Below are 16,115 nucleotides of genomic sequence, written 5' to 3'. Positions count from 1 at the left end.
TGATTGCGGTGTTTGGCCCAAGACTTTTCCATGCCTTTTTCCCTAACGCGAGAAAGCTCACTCCACCTCCAATCCCACCTCCACTTCCCAGCTCGTATGTAAGCCGGCGGGTGGATGAGATGATGGGATGGTGCGATATTAGTAGAGTGGGGTTTTCAGTCGACACAAATCGGCGATGGCGACCGACAGGCTTCTTCGTCCTGGGCGTCTTTCTCTTGCTACGCCCGCCTGCCGGTGGAGCAGGCAATCGAGATGATCAACGACGTAAGTGGTGGGATATGTGTACTAAAATCCGGCTGCACGGGTTTTGGGGAAAACTCCCCGTCATGACACTGCCGTCCTGGCTGTCCGGATGCTCGGTCGGTCTCGGGCTGAGAGAGAGCCTTCAGCGGTGGATCGCATGCCTGGTGGAGAGAGGATAGAGGATAAAACTTACCCATCAGACAGCAGAATATCAGGCATGAGTGGGATTCAAAGCGACCCAAAAGGAGGGGTTCGAGGGGTCAATTCTCACGGTGGATTATCTTGCCAGCTGGGAACTTGCGGGATTCACATCTGGAGCTCCAACAAACCTCCGAGCGGTGACAATAGTAAGCAATCGCGCGATTAGCCGTTAGATTAATAGAGAATATACCCTATCCAGCCTTATTATATAGATCCAAAGTGAAACGAGCCCAGCTCACAAGCGGTGGCGCCTATCGTATAAGTCGTAGTCCTCGTAATCCGTCGTCGTCAAAAAGAAAAATGAAAAGAGACAGGATGCCATGTAGCTCAGCCCATTAAACCTCCGTCTCAATGCCCGTCTCCTTTTCGCCATGGTGGAATATCCTCGACACATTGCTCAACTTTGACAGCTTGGACCCGAGATAGTCGAACTCCCGAGCCACTCGCCACTGCATAATGCCGCGGTGCTTCCTGTGAAGTTGGTTCTTGTGGTCCCTGGTTTCGCATGTTAGTAAATAGAGCAACGGGTGGAATGGCCAGGTTCTGAAAGCCCGCCATGTAGGAAATAGTCGTATAGATACATGCGAATATTCGTCGGGGAACAAGGCACGGAGGGCGCTTACTTGTAGTCACGCATCTGGTTCCGGAGCCCACGCGAACTGTCATTGGCATCGACGTGACCCGGCGCCATGACCGACGTGGCCGTGTCGACGGTCCCGTCAATCGGGTTCTTAAGAATGTTCTTAGCTTTCTTGAAACCCGACAGGGACAGCACGGAGTTCGATTTCCCGTGTCTCTTCCCGTCGTCGCCGTCCGAATCAGAGCCAGAGTCAGAAGAATCCACGGAGGAATCATCGTTTGTGTGCATCTTCAGCTTCTTCTTGGTCTGGCTGTCGACCTTCTTTGCATCATTTCCGTCGTCCGAACCGTCCGAATCATCCGAATCGTCCGAATCGTCCGAATCTGAGTCGGAGCTTATCAGGCCATCGTCGCTATCGTCGTCGAGAGACTGATCAGTGACCGTGTCGAGGCACTCCATCACGCTCCGCATGTCGTCACTCTTCGCCTTGGCCGCATAGCTCTTATGATATCCCGACAGGCCGCGCCACAGCTTGAGCGAGATCTCGATCTCCCCTAGAGGTTGTTCGCCATCCTCCATGCCGCTGTAGGCGCAGCAGGACTCGGCCCGAGCCTGTGCCTCCTTTCCACCCTTCCACACCTTCACCGTGTGGGTCTCATCCTCTTCTTCTGTAATCCCCTGAAGCCAGAGTACTCCAAATGCCGGCGTCCTATCTGGTCCAAAGCTGCTTTGCCTAAACTCCATAATGAGCGGCGAAGAGTATCGCTTGCGCACCGGAAGGAACTGGGAGTCGATGTTGTTCTTTTGAACCCATTCACCGCTGGGTCCATTGTTGTTCGTGTACATCTTGCAGCGGCCCATGTTGGTGCGGAACTTGATACGATGACCCTTGAGGCTGTCCGGAAGACCCGACTTGGCTTTCGCGGTGCCTTTCAATTCAATAGTGCCGTAGTCCCAACCGCGCAAGTGAGGTGGTAGGTGTAGTCCGACGCTTCTCCAAACAACACTGATCCTTGCTCGGCCGTAGCCAACTCCACCCACCAAGGGGTAAGTTTCCATAACCTGGCTTCTTTTCGCAAGCAGCTTCTCGAGTGGAAGGTAAACAATACCAATCAGAGGATCGGCCTCTCTCTCGCGTGCGTCGCGAACCGCGATGATGACCTCGGTGTTTTTCCAATCCTGTTGCGGCTCGTCAGCAATTTGTTCTCGTTTAGCCAGCTTGAACTCAGCATTCCATGACTTACACGAACGAACTTCTCGGTTCCTGCGTTGAAGAACGGTTTCGAGTTCTTTGGTTTCGTTCTGGTTCGGTAAATCTTCCGGTGGTTCATGATAATGTTACAGTAACTGTCTGGCATGTCGTTATCTTGTTCAGCTTCGTCTTCCCGGTCCTCACCGCCGCCCTTGTCCTGTTTTTGTAGATTGTGTATCCCCAGACCCATAACATTATCTACAATGAACGTTAGTAATCGATAGGTCTCCAATGGAATTCCGGAATCACTTACGGATCTGGATACTCAAGATACCCGAGACAAGCTCGTCGCTGGGGGAGCAGAGCAGATCATCTCGTCCTCGAGCTCCGCCATATCCTGTGCCTTTTGCTGCATCACCTCCTCGTCGTCGGGGGTTTTGTTGGCTTCTCGAAGCTTTTCCTCCGCTGTCTTTGCCACGTGCTCCTTGAGCTGGTCTCTGTTCTTGATCTCGGTGTTGATCGTCTGCTGCTCCAGTTGCTTCTCCGTGATCTTCGCCTTGGTAAAATACCCAACTGACCAAGCCAGAGAACCGGCCATCTTCTCCGAAGAGTCTTGTCCGTGGAAACGGTCTTCACGGTCCATGATCTTGTTGTGCGTCCTCTCATCGTGAATCAGAGATTTCAGATCAAGTTCCACCCGACCAAGATCATCATCAGCAGACATCTTGTCAGAGTCCCATAGACCTAGGCGAAGTTTCTCCTCGGCATTCAGTTCCTCCGGTGATACAAGAATGCTGGCATACTCATGCCAATTAGGCTCCTGGCTTTTCTCGATAATGCGTGTGGAGGCGACCGGTTTGCCGAATTTGCCCCAAGAGACCGAGACGTAGGAATCACTAGATCCCTCGAACGGGCCAAAGCCGCCATCTCCCTGTTTGAAACCACGGGCCTGCTTAATGAAGATCCAAACCACCCCATGGCTGATTGTGTTTTTCTTGTAATCAGTTCCCACCAGCATGTCCTTGAGGTTGAGGGTAAGACTCTTTGGCGCCACGTATTCGGCCATTGCAGCATCAATGGCCGACTGGACGAAAGATGAGATGAGAGGCACATCCAGCATGTTGACGCTGTGCTTGGAAATCGGAACACACGAAATTCGAGCTCTGGGTTGGCCAAGAAACGTCATGGTGCAGAGACTGACAAACGGCGGATCGGGCTTAACAAGATCGTTAGCAAGGCTTTTATCCATATACAATCCTCAGTCATGTAACAGGCACCGAGTGGGCAGTATGAGAATCATATATACAGATCACATTAAATGTGTAGAGCAGGAGTCTTGGAACGAAGATGGTGTAAAACACTTACTGTAAGCTGTAACCGAGCCCGCACGATCGCAACGAACCCTCGCAATTCAACCCAAACTGGGACAGGTATACCCCCGGAAGATAGAACTTGAGGTAAAGATGTGCGTTCTTGGCCTTGGCCTTGATGCCTTTCCCGGACGAGCGACTTCGGTAAGACAATGCGAGCTCCAGGTTGATGAAGTCACCCTCTTCAGCCTCCATGCCTGCACGTTCTTCCGGCGATTCGCCCTGCTCGTCTCCCGTCTTGATTCTGTCGTCCTGGGGGTTGTCCTCCGACTCGTCAGTACCTTGCTGCTTCTGGCCTCCTTCTTCTCCATTCTCGTCTTCTGTGTCGGTAGAGTCCGAGCTCCCCGTCTTGGAGTTGTCGGGCTTTTCCAATCCACCATCCCGGTTAAGCGTCATGCTCGCGGCGCCGCTAGGTAGCCACCGGACCCCGAGGATGCGGATACCTTCATTTCCTTGGCCCATATCGTCGACCGACACCATCTTGACGACCTTGGGCAACGAGGCTTGCATGATATCTTCAATTTGGTCAATGAGAGACGAAAACAGGTCTGGGTTCACGATCGGCCAGATGGAGGCAATCAGACGGTTGAGCCACTGGACGGATTCGGGGAGTTCGGTGTCAGAGTCCAGCCTCGCATTTTCCTCGCGCTTCGAAGCATCCCACACCTCGTCGTCGAAGATCTCGTTAGCCTTCTTGCTGATCCATCGACCCATGCCCACAACCACGATACCTGCCGTTCCCAGAAACCCTGCGAGGGCGATTGCTGCATTTATCGAGGGATGAAACCGGCCCCAGAACGACGGAACCAAGAAGAACACGGCAGCGAAAAACCCAAGACTTCCCAAGCCTGCCCTGACTGCTTGCTGGTAAACAGTGGCCATTTCGCCCCTCAAATCTGCGAAATCGGGTGGTGGGAATAGCCTCTGCATCCCATTGAAGCCTCTTTGCAGACGGGCCTCTTCCTCATCAAGATGTTCGTCCGACTTAGAGGCTCCCTGTAGACCAGTGGCTGTGTCATAGTCAGATCCCGGCTCTGCCTCGTTCTCCGGCACATGTTTCATATCTTTATCCTATACCAATGAGGTTAGTCCGCAGCACACTTGCTAGTTATCTGTGGGAAAGGGATTTTGGCTGGATTATTTTGCCACAACTGAAGAAATAATCCGTTCCAGCCGGTATTATAGTGATTAAGAGTCATAACACAACGGAATCCACGCACGGTCTGGTCATGAATGACAATGGGAAGGTGGGTAACCGGATCAGTGACTTCACGTCCTCCTCCATGCCGTTTCGTTTTCTTCATTGCCTTGCGTTTCTCCTTTGGATTAAGCGTGCTGACGACAGCTTCGGTTGCGGTCTGTTCCTGCTCCTGGTTTTCACCTCCATTGCCACCACGTTGTCCTTGATATTGTTCCTGTCGTTGTTGTTGCTGCTGCTGTTGGCTGCTGTTTGGCTGGTTCTGGGAAGGGTCTTGTTCGTCATCTGCGTCGACATCGGACATATCTCCGTCGCCGCCTGCCTTGTCGCCGCGTTCAGCCTCATTGCCCTGGTAGTGGTGGTTGGCTACCGGGTATGGGTCATGGTCCGTCTTGGCGGCCTCGTCCTCCTCCTTGAAGATTGCCTTGACCGAGTCGTAGGCCCGTTTTGGCCTGGAGTCGTCCTCGGGGCCTTCTTGCGCCACCTCCGTCTCCCGCATCTGACCCTCGAGCTCCCGTCGCTCGGCCCGGTACTTGGAGATGGTGGGGATATGCTTCTTGCCCGCCCTAGGGTGGGCAAATTGTCTTTGCGTCTCATCCTCCTCGTTGAATTGATCTGATTGCGACATTTTGGGGGAGCGAAGCAGTTAAGGTGGAAACAACTGTAGCGCCACACATAGATATCGGGTGTATGTATGTATGTGTAGGTAAGAATGGATGGCAAGCAAAAGAGTGGGCTGAGACAGGTTTCGTTACTCTGTACAGTAGGTAGGTTAGCACTTAGTAAGGAGCAAAAAGAAACCAGGAGGAGAAATTGACGACAGTTGAGAGTCGCGTGGTGTTGAAGCTGGATCTCGAAACCATGCACAGGTCAAGTTGGGGTGAGGCCTGCCTGTTGCCGTTTCAATTTCATTCAACATTCAATTGTTTGTTTATGTGATATCAGCCCTGGAGCATTTGGTCCCCCGAATCCTGTCTTTCTGGCTACAAGCACGGTACTCGTGCTACCTCGCTGCCTTGTTACCAACCATGCTGCAAGGACATGACCTGCTGGCTAAAAGCGCAGTAAGGCACACACACCACACAATTGACGTCGTGACAGCTCATGGCCCAGGGCGTGTAGGCAGGATGAGGTCATGCTGCCTCTGAAACAACCATGACATCCCTGTGGGCCTTGCCGGTTTGCCGTGCAATGTTTCGATGGAGCATCTGCGCTGCGCGTACAAGCTTGGAATGCGTGAGCTTGGCTGGCTTGGCTTCTTTCCTCGAGCAACGGCAAGTCTCCGAGGTCTGCCTTTTCGACTGTATCCCGAGATTGGGTAAGTACCTAATGTAGGTAGTTATATTCCAGGTCAGGTATCAGCGAAACTAAAAACCACCTTTAGGCATCTGGATACGACAGATGAAATGTCCCGGTCCGGCTGATGCATCCAGCTTCGGTACTTGGACTTTATTTTGGGTACATGTACCTTACTTGCACCGATGTCTAGCATTCATGGACGCTAGCCAAACGGTGGCTCCACAAGCTCGGAACCCCCCGCTTTGCCGCGTCATTTCTTTTGAGCCGCCAATACAGAAACGCCTGGGCACGCTGGCTGCTGGTGCTTGTGTCCTTCTGTCTCCTTCGAGGTTGAAAAGGCTCTGCTCAGTGCTGCTACTAGGGCTTGCCATTGGATATTCACCAGTAAATCAGCATCAACCAGGCACTCCGGACTCCTCATCTCCTGGGCCATACTGCCCGACGATCCTTTGGCAACATTGTCCTAACGGCACACGTGTCTCGGGCACTTGTCTGAATCGCGATTTGATGTGGCCCGTAATGTCAGGTTAGTAGATGCTTATTATGTATGTAACTATCTCTACAAGTGGCAGCCTGGGTCCTATGACTGCTACTTCGGCCCGCTTCGTTCCTGTATATACAACAAAACAGTACATATGTAGTGTGCAAGCTCTAAGAGAGGCTATGTCTCCCCCTATATCAACCCGTCATCCATGGATCTTATAGCTTGGCCTGCTTGTCGCCAACCTCCGCCTTGGCCCTATCTCGGAGCTGCTTGCGCAGGATCTTGCCCGACTGTTGGGAGATGTCAGTAACCGAATATCCTAGAATGAGAGAATACACCTAGAGGAGTGACTAAGACATACCGGGTTCTTGGGGATTTCGTCAACAAACACAACACCGCCGGCCAGCCGCTTGTATCGCACGACTCGGCCCTCCATCCACTGTGCAATCTCCTGCTCAGAGGCCTTGATCTCCGGGCTGGGCACAATGTAGGCACGCGGGACCTCTTCGCCGTCGATGGTCACCCCGACGACAGCCGCGTCTGAGACGGCCTTGCTCTCGAGCAGGACCCCCTCGAGCTCGGCCGGCGCGACTTGGTTCCCCTTGACCTTGATCAACTCCTTGAGCCGGTCAACAACGTGCCAGAGGCCGCCCGGCTCGTATTTCTCAACGTAGGCGATATCGCCTGTCTTCAACCAGCGCGTACCGTCGGCGTCTACGTGGAGCGTAGCCGCGGTCGCCTCGGGCTTGTTCCAATACGACTTCAGCAAGGTAGGGCCGGTCACCCACAACTCGCCCGTCTCTCCGGCCTTGGTGATTTCGCCAGACCCATCGAGCCTCATGAGCCTCGCACTGCAGTTAGGCAGCATCTCGCCAACGGCCAGGCTCCGGTGGGCAATCCTTGGATCCCACGACATTGCCGTGCAAGTGACCTCGGTCATGCCTTTTCATTTGCGAAGTTAGCAACGACCAGCCAGTCTAGGCTACGTAAACCACCCAGGAGTTGGTTTTTAAAGGTTACACTTACCCCAGCCCTGGCGAATCTCGAAAGATCCCGGTGGCCACAGCTTGGTCACCTCGTCAGCGACGTCACCTGATAACGGTGCGGCGCCGCTGCCAATACTCTCGATGCTGCTTAGGTCGTACTTGCGCACGAGAGGGTGTTTCGCAAGAGCAACAACAATGGGAGGTACACAGTTCAGAGATGTGATTCTGAACCTTTGGACGTTCTCTAGGACCTTGACGAAATCGAACTTCGGCATCACGTACGTACTATCAAGATCATCAGCAAGCGACCGAGAAACCCGTTGGATATGGGCCAGGACCCGTGCGTGCCCAAAGAGGGCCCCCTGGTAGCTTCTGTGTAACTTACGGCACTCCGATCTTAGGATAGTTGACCGCGAAGTAAGTTTGGCCATAGGCATGGTACATGGGCAAGAAGCACAATGATCTTGCTCTCTTGTTGTTTTCTTCAAAATTCTCCTTCAGCTTCGTCATGTAAATCACACCAACGCCATTTGCGATGTAGGAGCGGTGCGTAATCTCGACACCCTTGGGCACACCAGTCGTGCCCGAGCTGTAATTCAGGCAGCACGTGGCGCTCTTGGCGTCTTCAGGCTCGAACCATTTGAAATGTTCGGCCTCGGCCTCGGGGGCGAGGAGCTCAGTCCAGTGCCGTGCCCCCAGCTGGGCCTTGCCGGGAACGGCGTCCAGCGCGGTGGCGTCAAAGCTGAAGCAGCGTTCCTTGGGGAGGCCAGCTTGTTGGACAGCCTCCAATGCAATGGGAACACTGGCGTCGGCCGCGATCAAGAACGACGCACCGCTATCCTCCAACTGATAGGCGAGCTCTCGAGAGACAAAACTGGGGTTGGCCCCGGTGAAAACACCTGCAGACTGTTTAGTAAGTTGCTACATAGCAAGGGTGTCACGTGAACACCGAGTCGAATACAGTACCTCCAGCCATCAAAATCTGCAAATCTCATGTTAGTAATTACGGCCCAAAATTAGACTTCTGGGACGATGAATTAGATAACGTCATGTAAGACACGGGAGAAGCTCCCGGATCCTTGACGAAGAAGTTCCGGAACGTACCCCCATGAAAACAACCGAGAAGAACAGGTTGTTTCCAGAAAACAACAGAACACGGTCGCCGGGCTGCAGTCCGGCCTTCTTCAGGCCCAAGGCCAACCGTTTAGCCCATAGGCGGTAGTCGCTCAAACTCAGGTGATGAGTATCTGGGCGTTCAGGGTCGATGAATATGGGCTTGTCCGAGAGAGGACCGGTGGAACTCTCGAAAAGCCATGTCTGGAGAGAACATGTCGGGATATCGACGTTCCAGCGCGAGTGGATTGTCATGGTGAGTGAGAGAGAGTGTGTCTCCGGTGAGACGATTGCGAATGTTTTCTTGAAGGTAAGACGGCAAGCAGTAAATGATTGGTTCGAGCAGGTGATGAATAGGAAGGACTGCAATCGAGAGCAGCGCTATGCCAGAAAGTGAATGCAGGAGAGCTAGGACTGATGATTGCGAAGGGAAGGTCGAGAAGACTAGAAACGAATCACTGCGACGCAGAAGGCAAGGAGTAAGACGGTTTTGATATGACTTTCGGCAGAAGTCTTGGGGCACTGGCTGGGCTACAGGGCACTTATTATCAAGGTATGTCGGCTAAGGGCGTTTGATGGAGAAACTGCAGCCACGACGCCCTCCTTCAGGGCTGGCAGTCCGTGGTGCTCGCATCATCATCAGAGATACCAGGCGGGCGAATGACAATGTGCCGTTTCGGGCTCCTTACCCACTTGATCTTGATCTGACCCATGGCGACCCATGGCGATCCCCGCATTAATCCCCGCGAGTCCGCGATGCCAATATGCGGAGAAGCCCAGCAAGCCGAGGCAGGCTTTTCATTTCCTCGCTGTAATCGGTCGGAGCAAGCTCTAGCTGCATTGCTGGCATGGAGGGAAGACGTCGTGTATTGTGAGGCAGCGGTGTTGTTATTTTTCCTTTGCAGGCTTGTGTGAGCTGAATTTTAGTGGTCCTAGGCAGTTCAATGGGCGAGCGCACGCACAATCAGTACGACCCGCGGCTGTGGTTGAGGCGCACTCGCTAAAGAAAACGCCCATGATGTCTCTCGACGAAATCGAGGAAACCACTTGTCTCCTGACGGGACTTCCGGTACAGGTCGTCTAGTGTCTAGTTGAAGCCACTGATGGTCCTCACTTGCCTTTCAGTACGTACCCGTATTCTCAGTACCCATGGAAGGTTGGGAGACGAGATTGAGACTGTCCAAAACCTCCATGCCACCTGGAAAGCATTGGTACATCCTCGGCTAATAACAAAGTCGAGGCCCTGCGGCGTATTTTTAGCATTGCCAGGTCTCACCCATTTTCGCGAGATCGATTTTGTGAATGTGTAACTCTGTCACAGCTCGGAGAATTATATTTACTTGGGACGCACACGTACAGGTGATTCGAGAAAATGAAACCAACATGATGATGATGGCTCTGGCGGTGTGCCGTCTCTACCTACTTACATATGTACTTCACTTCCAACCGCGGCCTCGGACGCTCATTCGTTTTTTTTTTGTTTGTTTTCTCTCTCTTCACGTTAACGGACAAGGCGAAGACTTCAGGTTCAAGTCGGATGAGTACCCATCGACGAGCTCGAAAGAATGGACATTGATGCAGTTGAATTGTGACAGATGCGGCTACGAGCCACCGACCCCTTCCTATTGGGTTGTGGTCAACATCCGCCCATAGACACCACTACCACTGCACCTAGCCGAACCTCTGCAATCTGTACATGCCATGTGTGTGTCAAACCAATCTTTTGTGAAGGCCGAGCCAATGGAACGCCGAATATGGCAAACCGGCAAACCGGTGGTAGAGACTGCATACAGCAAGACAGTTGTCTCAGATGGGTGTTATTGCATGATGGTATTCATTCAGCCTATCTCGCTGACCTGGCCTGGCCTGCTTGGGTCGCATGCGCGCTTCCGCGCTTCCGAAGACGGCCCTGTCAATACTGGATAGGCTAGAGGCCAGCAGGGTTGTTTTTCTTCCTTTCTCTTTCTTCTCTGGTTGTTTTCTTCTTCGAGGTCTTCGAGGCTGTCCAGCTTGGGATGCATCATCATGGCGAGCGTACCCCAATGAAGAACATGTCTCAGCTGGCGACCAGCAATGAATCGGCAATAGTAGAGATATACTGCTGCATTCTATACTACTTACCATGCCATTTATGAATAATCCCGCAACTACAACCACCTTTCAACAACCGAGCTGTTTCAATGTACCTACCAGGACTCCAGGAGTGTTTTAGCCGCATTAGCCTTCCCTAGTCAGGTCCGGGGCTCCAGGTTTGGTGGAAGTGGTGCATGTAAGTAAATCCAAAAGAGGTATCCACGAGGCATTTGAGAGTGTCCTGGGTACAGTACATACATACCTAGGGTAAGATGTAAGTAAGTACATCTAGTAAACCCTTTGGCGACAGCAGATGATGGACTTGTTCGTCTGGAGAGGAATACCGGCTTGTCACCCTGCATGGGTTGGTAGCATGATATATCAAGTAGGTATGCACGCATGCATGTATGGATGCAGGCAGATAATTTGGGTTGCAGACCGCTACAACTTGTCTTCCTCATTAGGGCGTCTACGACTCTTCTGCCAGCGAGCAAGTATCCAATCACGCCTTCAATACCCCACCGGATCAACAGCAATAGTGCATGTTCCAACGTCTAGTCATTGGCGGGGAGAAGTCGCTAAGGAAGGTAGAGTCGAACCACGTAACCCTTATCATGGACCTTGTTCTTGGCGAGCCTTGAGTCCGATGTACGTTGATTGACCGAATCAGTCTTGTCACATTACCTCAAGCCTTCATTGGCTCCAGCCTGCCTAGCCTTCCGCTTGAGCCTCCTAGAGCACTCCCGAGTCTCCGACTCGGCCGTTCGGCCTTGGACTGGTTCTGCGCATAAAAGGAATCAAGTTGACTACACGTCCCTACACCTCGAGTTCCCAGACTTGTCACTCCTAATCTAAATTAATTCACTCTCGGCCGACCTGACGTAGAACCCGTCACATCACATCAAACAGCGTTTACGCTGGGATAAACAACCCTATGTTTTCCAACCTCCTTAACAGCTCTCACAATCAACACGCCGGAGCTCGTTGCTCTTCCCCCGGCTCAGCAGCGGACTCAGCCCCATACACACCATAAATTCATCCTCTTCGCCAAGAAAGAAGAAACACCAATCGTACCGCAAGATGGCTCCGCATGCTGATGAGAACATGGGCTCCGGCGGCGTGCTGAACGGCGTCTCGTCTCCCCGGTTTCGGACCTGCTCTTCAAGAACACGTCTCCCAATGTCTCGTATACCGACGACGAGATTCGTTCCCGCTACACTTACCGCACTACCAGTGTCACCAAGCAGCCCAACGGTCAGTATCAAGTCACCCCGACGGCGCAGCTCTATGACTTCAAGGTGGGCCGCAAGGTCCCCAAAGTCGGCATGATGCTTGTCGGCTGGGGTGGCAACAACGGCACGACCGTTACGGCTGGCATCATGGCCAACCGGCGCAACATGACGTGGGAGACCCGCGAGGGTCCCCTGTGCTGCCAATTACTATGGCTCCGTCGTCATGGGCTCGACCATGAAGTTGGGCACTGACCCCGAGACCAACAAGGACGTCAACATCCCCCTGAACCAGGTCCTCCCGATTGTTCACCCGAATGATCTCGTGATCGGGGGTTGGGATATCTCGGGCATGAACATGGCCGACGCCATGGACAGAGCTGCTGTTCTGGAGCCGACCCTGAAGGCCCAGCTGAAGAAGGAAATGTCGTACATGGTGCCCTTGCCCAGCATCTACTACCCCGACTTCATCGCTGCCAACCAAGAAGACCGTGCAAACAATGTCCTTGAGGGATCCAAGGCTTGCATGGCACATGTTGACAAGATCCGCAGCGATATCAAGTTAGTAGGATCAATGCTCAACGTGCCGTGCTTAGACTCTAACACGATCCCAGGGACTTCAAGGCCAAGAACGGATTGGACAAGGTGATTGTGCAGTGGACTGCGAACACGGAGAGATATGCGGACCTCATTGAGGGCGTCAACGATACAGCCGACAACCTGCTCAAGGCAATTGAGACCGGCCACGAGGAGGTCTCGCCCTCGACCGTCTTCGCTGTTGCCTGTATCCTCGAGCAAGTCCCCTTCATCAACGGTTCTCCCCAGAACACGTTCGTCCCGGGTGCGATAGAGCTCGCCGAGAGGCACGACGCCTTCATCGGCGGCGACGACTTCAAGTCGGGTCAGACCAAGATGAAGTCGGCCCTCGTCGACTTCATGATCAACGCCGGCATCAAGCTCACCTCGATCGCGAGCTACAACCACCTCGGAAACAACGACGGCAAGAACCTGAACTCGCGTAAGCAGTTCCGTTCTAAGGAGATCTCCAAATCCAACGTGGTGGACGACATGGTCGAGGCCAACCATGTACTGTACCCGGAAAAGGGGGAGAAGCCCGACCACTGCGTCGTCATCAAGTACATGCCGGCGGTTGGCGACAACAAGCGCGCCCTTGATGAGTACTACGCCGAGATCTTCATGGGCGGCCATCAGACCATCTCGTAAGTTGACTTGGGATTTAAAACCGATAACACCTATCAGCAGCTACAGTTACTGACAATACCCCATTTAGTCTCTTCAATGTATGCGAGGATTCCCTTCTGGCATCCCCGCTGATCATTGACCTGGTCTTGATTGCCGAGTTGATGACCCGAGTTCAGTGGAGATCCTGCTCTGAAGACGGAGCTGCGACTACGGAGTACAAGGGCTTCCACAGCGTGCTGAGTATCCTGAGCTACATGCTCAAGGCCCCTCTCACACCACCGGGCACGCCCGTCGTCAACGCCCTGGCCAAGCAGCGCTCTGCTTTGACTAACATCTTCCGTGCGTTCGTCGGGCTGGAGCCGGAGTCGGATATGAGCCTGGAGCACAAGCTCTTCTAGGCCCTAGTAGCGGAACGTCATGCTGAGAAGATGGGGCAAAGCTCAAGGAGACGAGGAGAGAACTTAAGAAGCGCAATGTTCTTTGGTGATCGACATTTATCCCAGAGGCACGGAGTTACTCAACGGGTTGAAATGGACGGAATTCAACATCCGAGACCATGTTATTCTGATATCTCAACATTGAATCTGGTCCTAGCATAGGTCGATACTACTGAGATATTCACACAGTCATCACTGCGTTTGAACTACATTGCTTAATTCCAGTGTTGCGTTATGATTTGATAAAGCTATGCGCTCCTCATTCGACCTTATGCTACCTTCGCCATGAATGAGGGGGAGAGTCCCTCGGTGTCGCCCCTGATTTGCGCGGCAGCAACTGGATTTCGTTTTGGTAGGGTTAATTTCTAGTAGCTAAGCGTTTGGCTGTGCTGTCCTTCGATAATACAACTCATAGAATCCAACTTTGATTAGCTACATCAGTGCTTCTCCAACGAGACTGACTAACAAAACGTAACAGACTTCAAGGCTTTGGTGCCTCTGAAATCCTCTTGTATGCCTTGATGACCTCTGGAAGTCCTGCCATGTTGGAGAGCCATTTCGCAACACTGGGATAAGGGTCCAGGCTGATTCCAGCAAACTGGGGCATATTTGGTTAGCAACCGTCGCTATTGACAGGTTGGTCAGGGGACCAGGAGGTGAATACCTTGTGCTGCCTAACCCAAGGCTCAAATTGCAGGTCGACTGCCGTGACGCCGCCAGGGATGATACTCTCGGCGAGAGTCTTCTTGAGCTGCCCCTCGAGGACGCTGTAGCAACGCTCCGTCTGCTCGACGTATCGCTTCAACGCATCATCGTTCTTGGTGGGGTTGTAGTGCCTGCAAGAAGAGTGATAAGTACCTATCAACATGGCGATTTTGACGAGTTCAAGGGGCAGACAGCCTGCCCCCTCCGCTCTTGCTTGAAAAAAAGCTTAACCGGAAGTATTTACCTGTACCAATTCGTCTGGCCCGTCATGGGGCCCAAGGTGGTCAGGAGAAACATGTTCCACTTGTCAAAGTCGACTGTATCTTGCTCGCTGCTGCCCCGGGGCCCGAGCTTGTTCGCCTTGTCGTAGACGCGCAGTAGGTAGGCCATGCAGGCGCCCGACTCCCAGCTGACGACGCCCGTGTTGGGGTCCTCGAGGGCCGGCACGCGGCCGTTCTCGTTCAGCGCGAGGAAGGCGGCGCCCTTGACGCCCTTCTGCGGGTCGTCGCCAAAGTCCCACATCTTGACCTCGTACGGCACCTCCAGGAACTCGAGGGCCTCGGCGATCTTGATGGGGTTCGGCCCCGTGGTGTGGGCGTGCAGGATGAGGGGGTTGGGGACTCATTCTTGCTAATGTAGAGAGGTGTGTTTGGGTATTGATAGTATACTGGCTAGGTACTGACAATATTACACCAAAGATGAAGGGGTTATGTGAGCTGTAAAGCTTGGGTATTTGTAATGCACTCCATCGACTTCATCCGAGTCCCTCACGTCATGGTGGGGACGACTGTGTGCTGTACTCCAAATCTACTACATACGGACTCTATATCATGTGGGGAAGGTAGCGATGAGATTTATGACCGAGGCATGAGCATGGCCAAACAACATGCTGAAGTATCAAATTTGCATCGATCTAGCATACGCCAGGATGAGTCGCAGAGGGCAGTGGTGTGCTGCCATGGAAAGCAGGAGGTAGGGCGCATTTTGTGAGGTATGAGAATGCACTGCTCTCACCAGGTTATTCTGTACTGTACGGATCAAGGACAATTGTCTGATTAGAATAATATTTTCAGACGTTTATTCCACTAAAAAAATACCAATTTAATTGGATAAACTGGCGTATTAATTATTCCAGGGAGTATTAGATGAAAAGCAGCGCTTTCGCCATCAAGGAGATATTGACTGCAGTGCACTTGGCTTCATACCTCCTCATACCCAAGCTGAACGGTGCCTGACATTATTTTTCACGTTCGCATCCGAATGAGAATGAGGATGAGAATGGGACAGATTGCCGACCTGATATAATGCATATTTGCTATTCTGTCAGCATACGGAGTGGTCACTTGGATCGGGAATGCCAATAATGTGTGGAGGAAGATGGCATTGCATGAGCTGGACGTTCTACATAGAAATACGGCAGGAAACTATCCGAGTGTTGTCTTCTTATCTTTAGTGTAAAGGGTTAATCCATCCGCCAACACATCCAATCCGTACTTACTCATCCTTCGAAGCTAAAGTGCCGTCGAATAGCATGCATTCCCATCCCAGAAGTTTTCGTGGTGAGGACTCGCTTTACGAACACTCACTTCTTAGAATTCATAAGCCACAACAAGTACACCAACACATGCCAATATCCCATCAAGCCACCTCAACACCTTCATTTAGAATACATCAAACAAATGATTCATTTTTACTCAACAGTGAAAGACTAGAGCTTCAACAGTTGTGTCGTTTCCTTCGATTGACACATTACATCCATCCATCCATACAAATAGGCACACAGCCACATGAGGCTGCCGCCT

General features: G+C 52.5%; 4 protein-coding genes across 4 annotated transcripts; 1 reads left to right on the top strand and 3 right to left on the bottom strand.

Moving 5' to 3' along the window:
* Nucleotides 1-779: 779 nt before the first annotated feature.
* On the bottom strand, nt 780-5,412 carry PG997_004399 (uncharacterized protein; the record flags this gene model as incomplete). Its single annotated transcript, XM_066808714.1, has 6 exons — nt 780-939; nt 1,068-2,203; nt 2,269-2,433; nt 2,551-3,454; nt 3,582-4,657; nt 4,807-5,412. 6 exons carry the CDS (start codon nt 5,410-5,412, stop codon nt 780-782), a joined length of 4,047 nt encoding a protein of 1,348 aa, XP_066672332.1.
* Nucleotides 5,413-6,782: 1,370 nt separating this feature from the next.
* Nucleotides 6,783-8,921, bottom strand: PG997_004398 (uncharacterized protein; the record flags this gene model as incomplete). The annotated part of the gene is made up of 6 exons (XM_066808713.1): nt 6,783-6,857; nt 6,929-7,509; nt 7,594-7,838; nt 7,939-8,452; nt 8,520-8,535; nt 8,658-8,921. 6 exons carry the CDS (start codon nt 8,919-8,921, stop codon nt 6,783-6,785), a joined length of 1,695 nt encoding a protein of 564 aa, XP_066672331.1.
* A 3,273-nt stretch (nt 8,922-12,194) lies between these two features.
* PG997_004397 (uncharacterized protein) lies at nt 12,195-13,569 on the top strand (the record flags this gene model as incomplete). Its single annotated transcript, XM_066808712.1, has 3 exons — nt 12,195-12,529; nt 12,583-13,188; nt 13,260-13,569. The coding sequence occupies 3 exons, from the start codon at nt 12,195-12,197 to the stop codon at nt 13,567-13,569; spliced, it is 1,251 nt and encodes a 416-aa protein (XP_066672330.1).
* A 520-nt stretch (nt 13,570-14,089) lies between these two features.
* Nucleotides 14,090-15,815, bottom strand: PG997_004396 (glutathione S-transferase; the record flags this gene model as incomplete). Its single annotated transcript, XM_066808711.1, has 4 exons — nt 14,090-14,206; nt 14,288-14,444; nt 14,558-14,933; nt 15,812-15,815. The coding sequence occupies 4 exons, from the start codon at nt 15,813-15,815 to the stop codon at nt 14,090-14,092; spliced, it is 654 nt and encodes a 217-aa protein (XP_066672329.1).
* Nucleotides 15,816-16,115: the final 300 nt, after the last annotated feature.

This window comes from Apiospora hydei, assembly GCF_038363865.1.
Source record: "Apiospora hydei strain CBS 114990 chromosome Unknown utg000004l_segment0_segment0, whole genome shotgun sequence".
NCBI classification, from domain to species: domain Eukaryota; kingdom Fungi; phylum Ascomycota; class Sordariomycetes; order Amphisphaeriales; family Apiosporaceae; genus Apiospora; species Apiospora hydei.
Note: the sequence above shows the minus strand (reverse complement) of the source record. Positions and strands in the feature narration are given on the sequence as shown.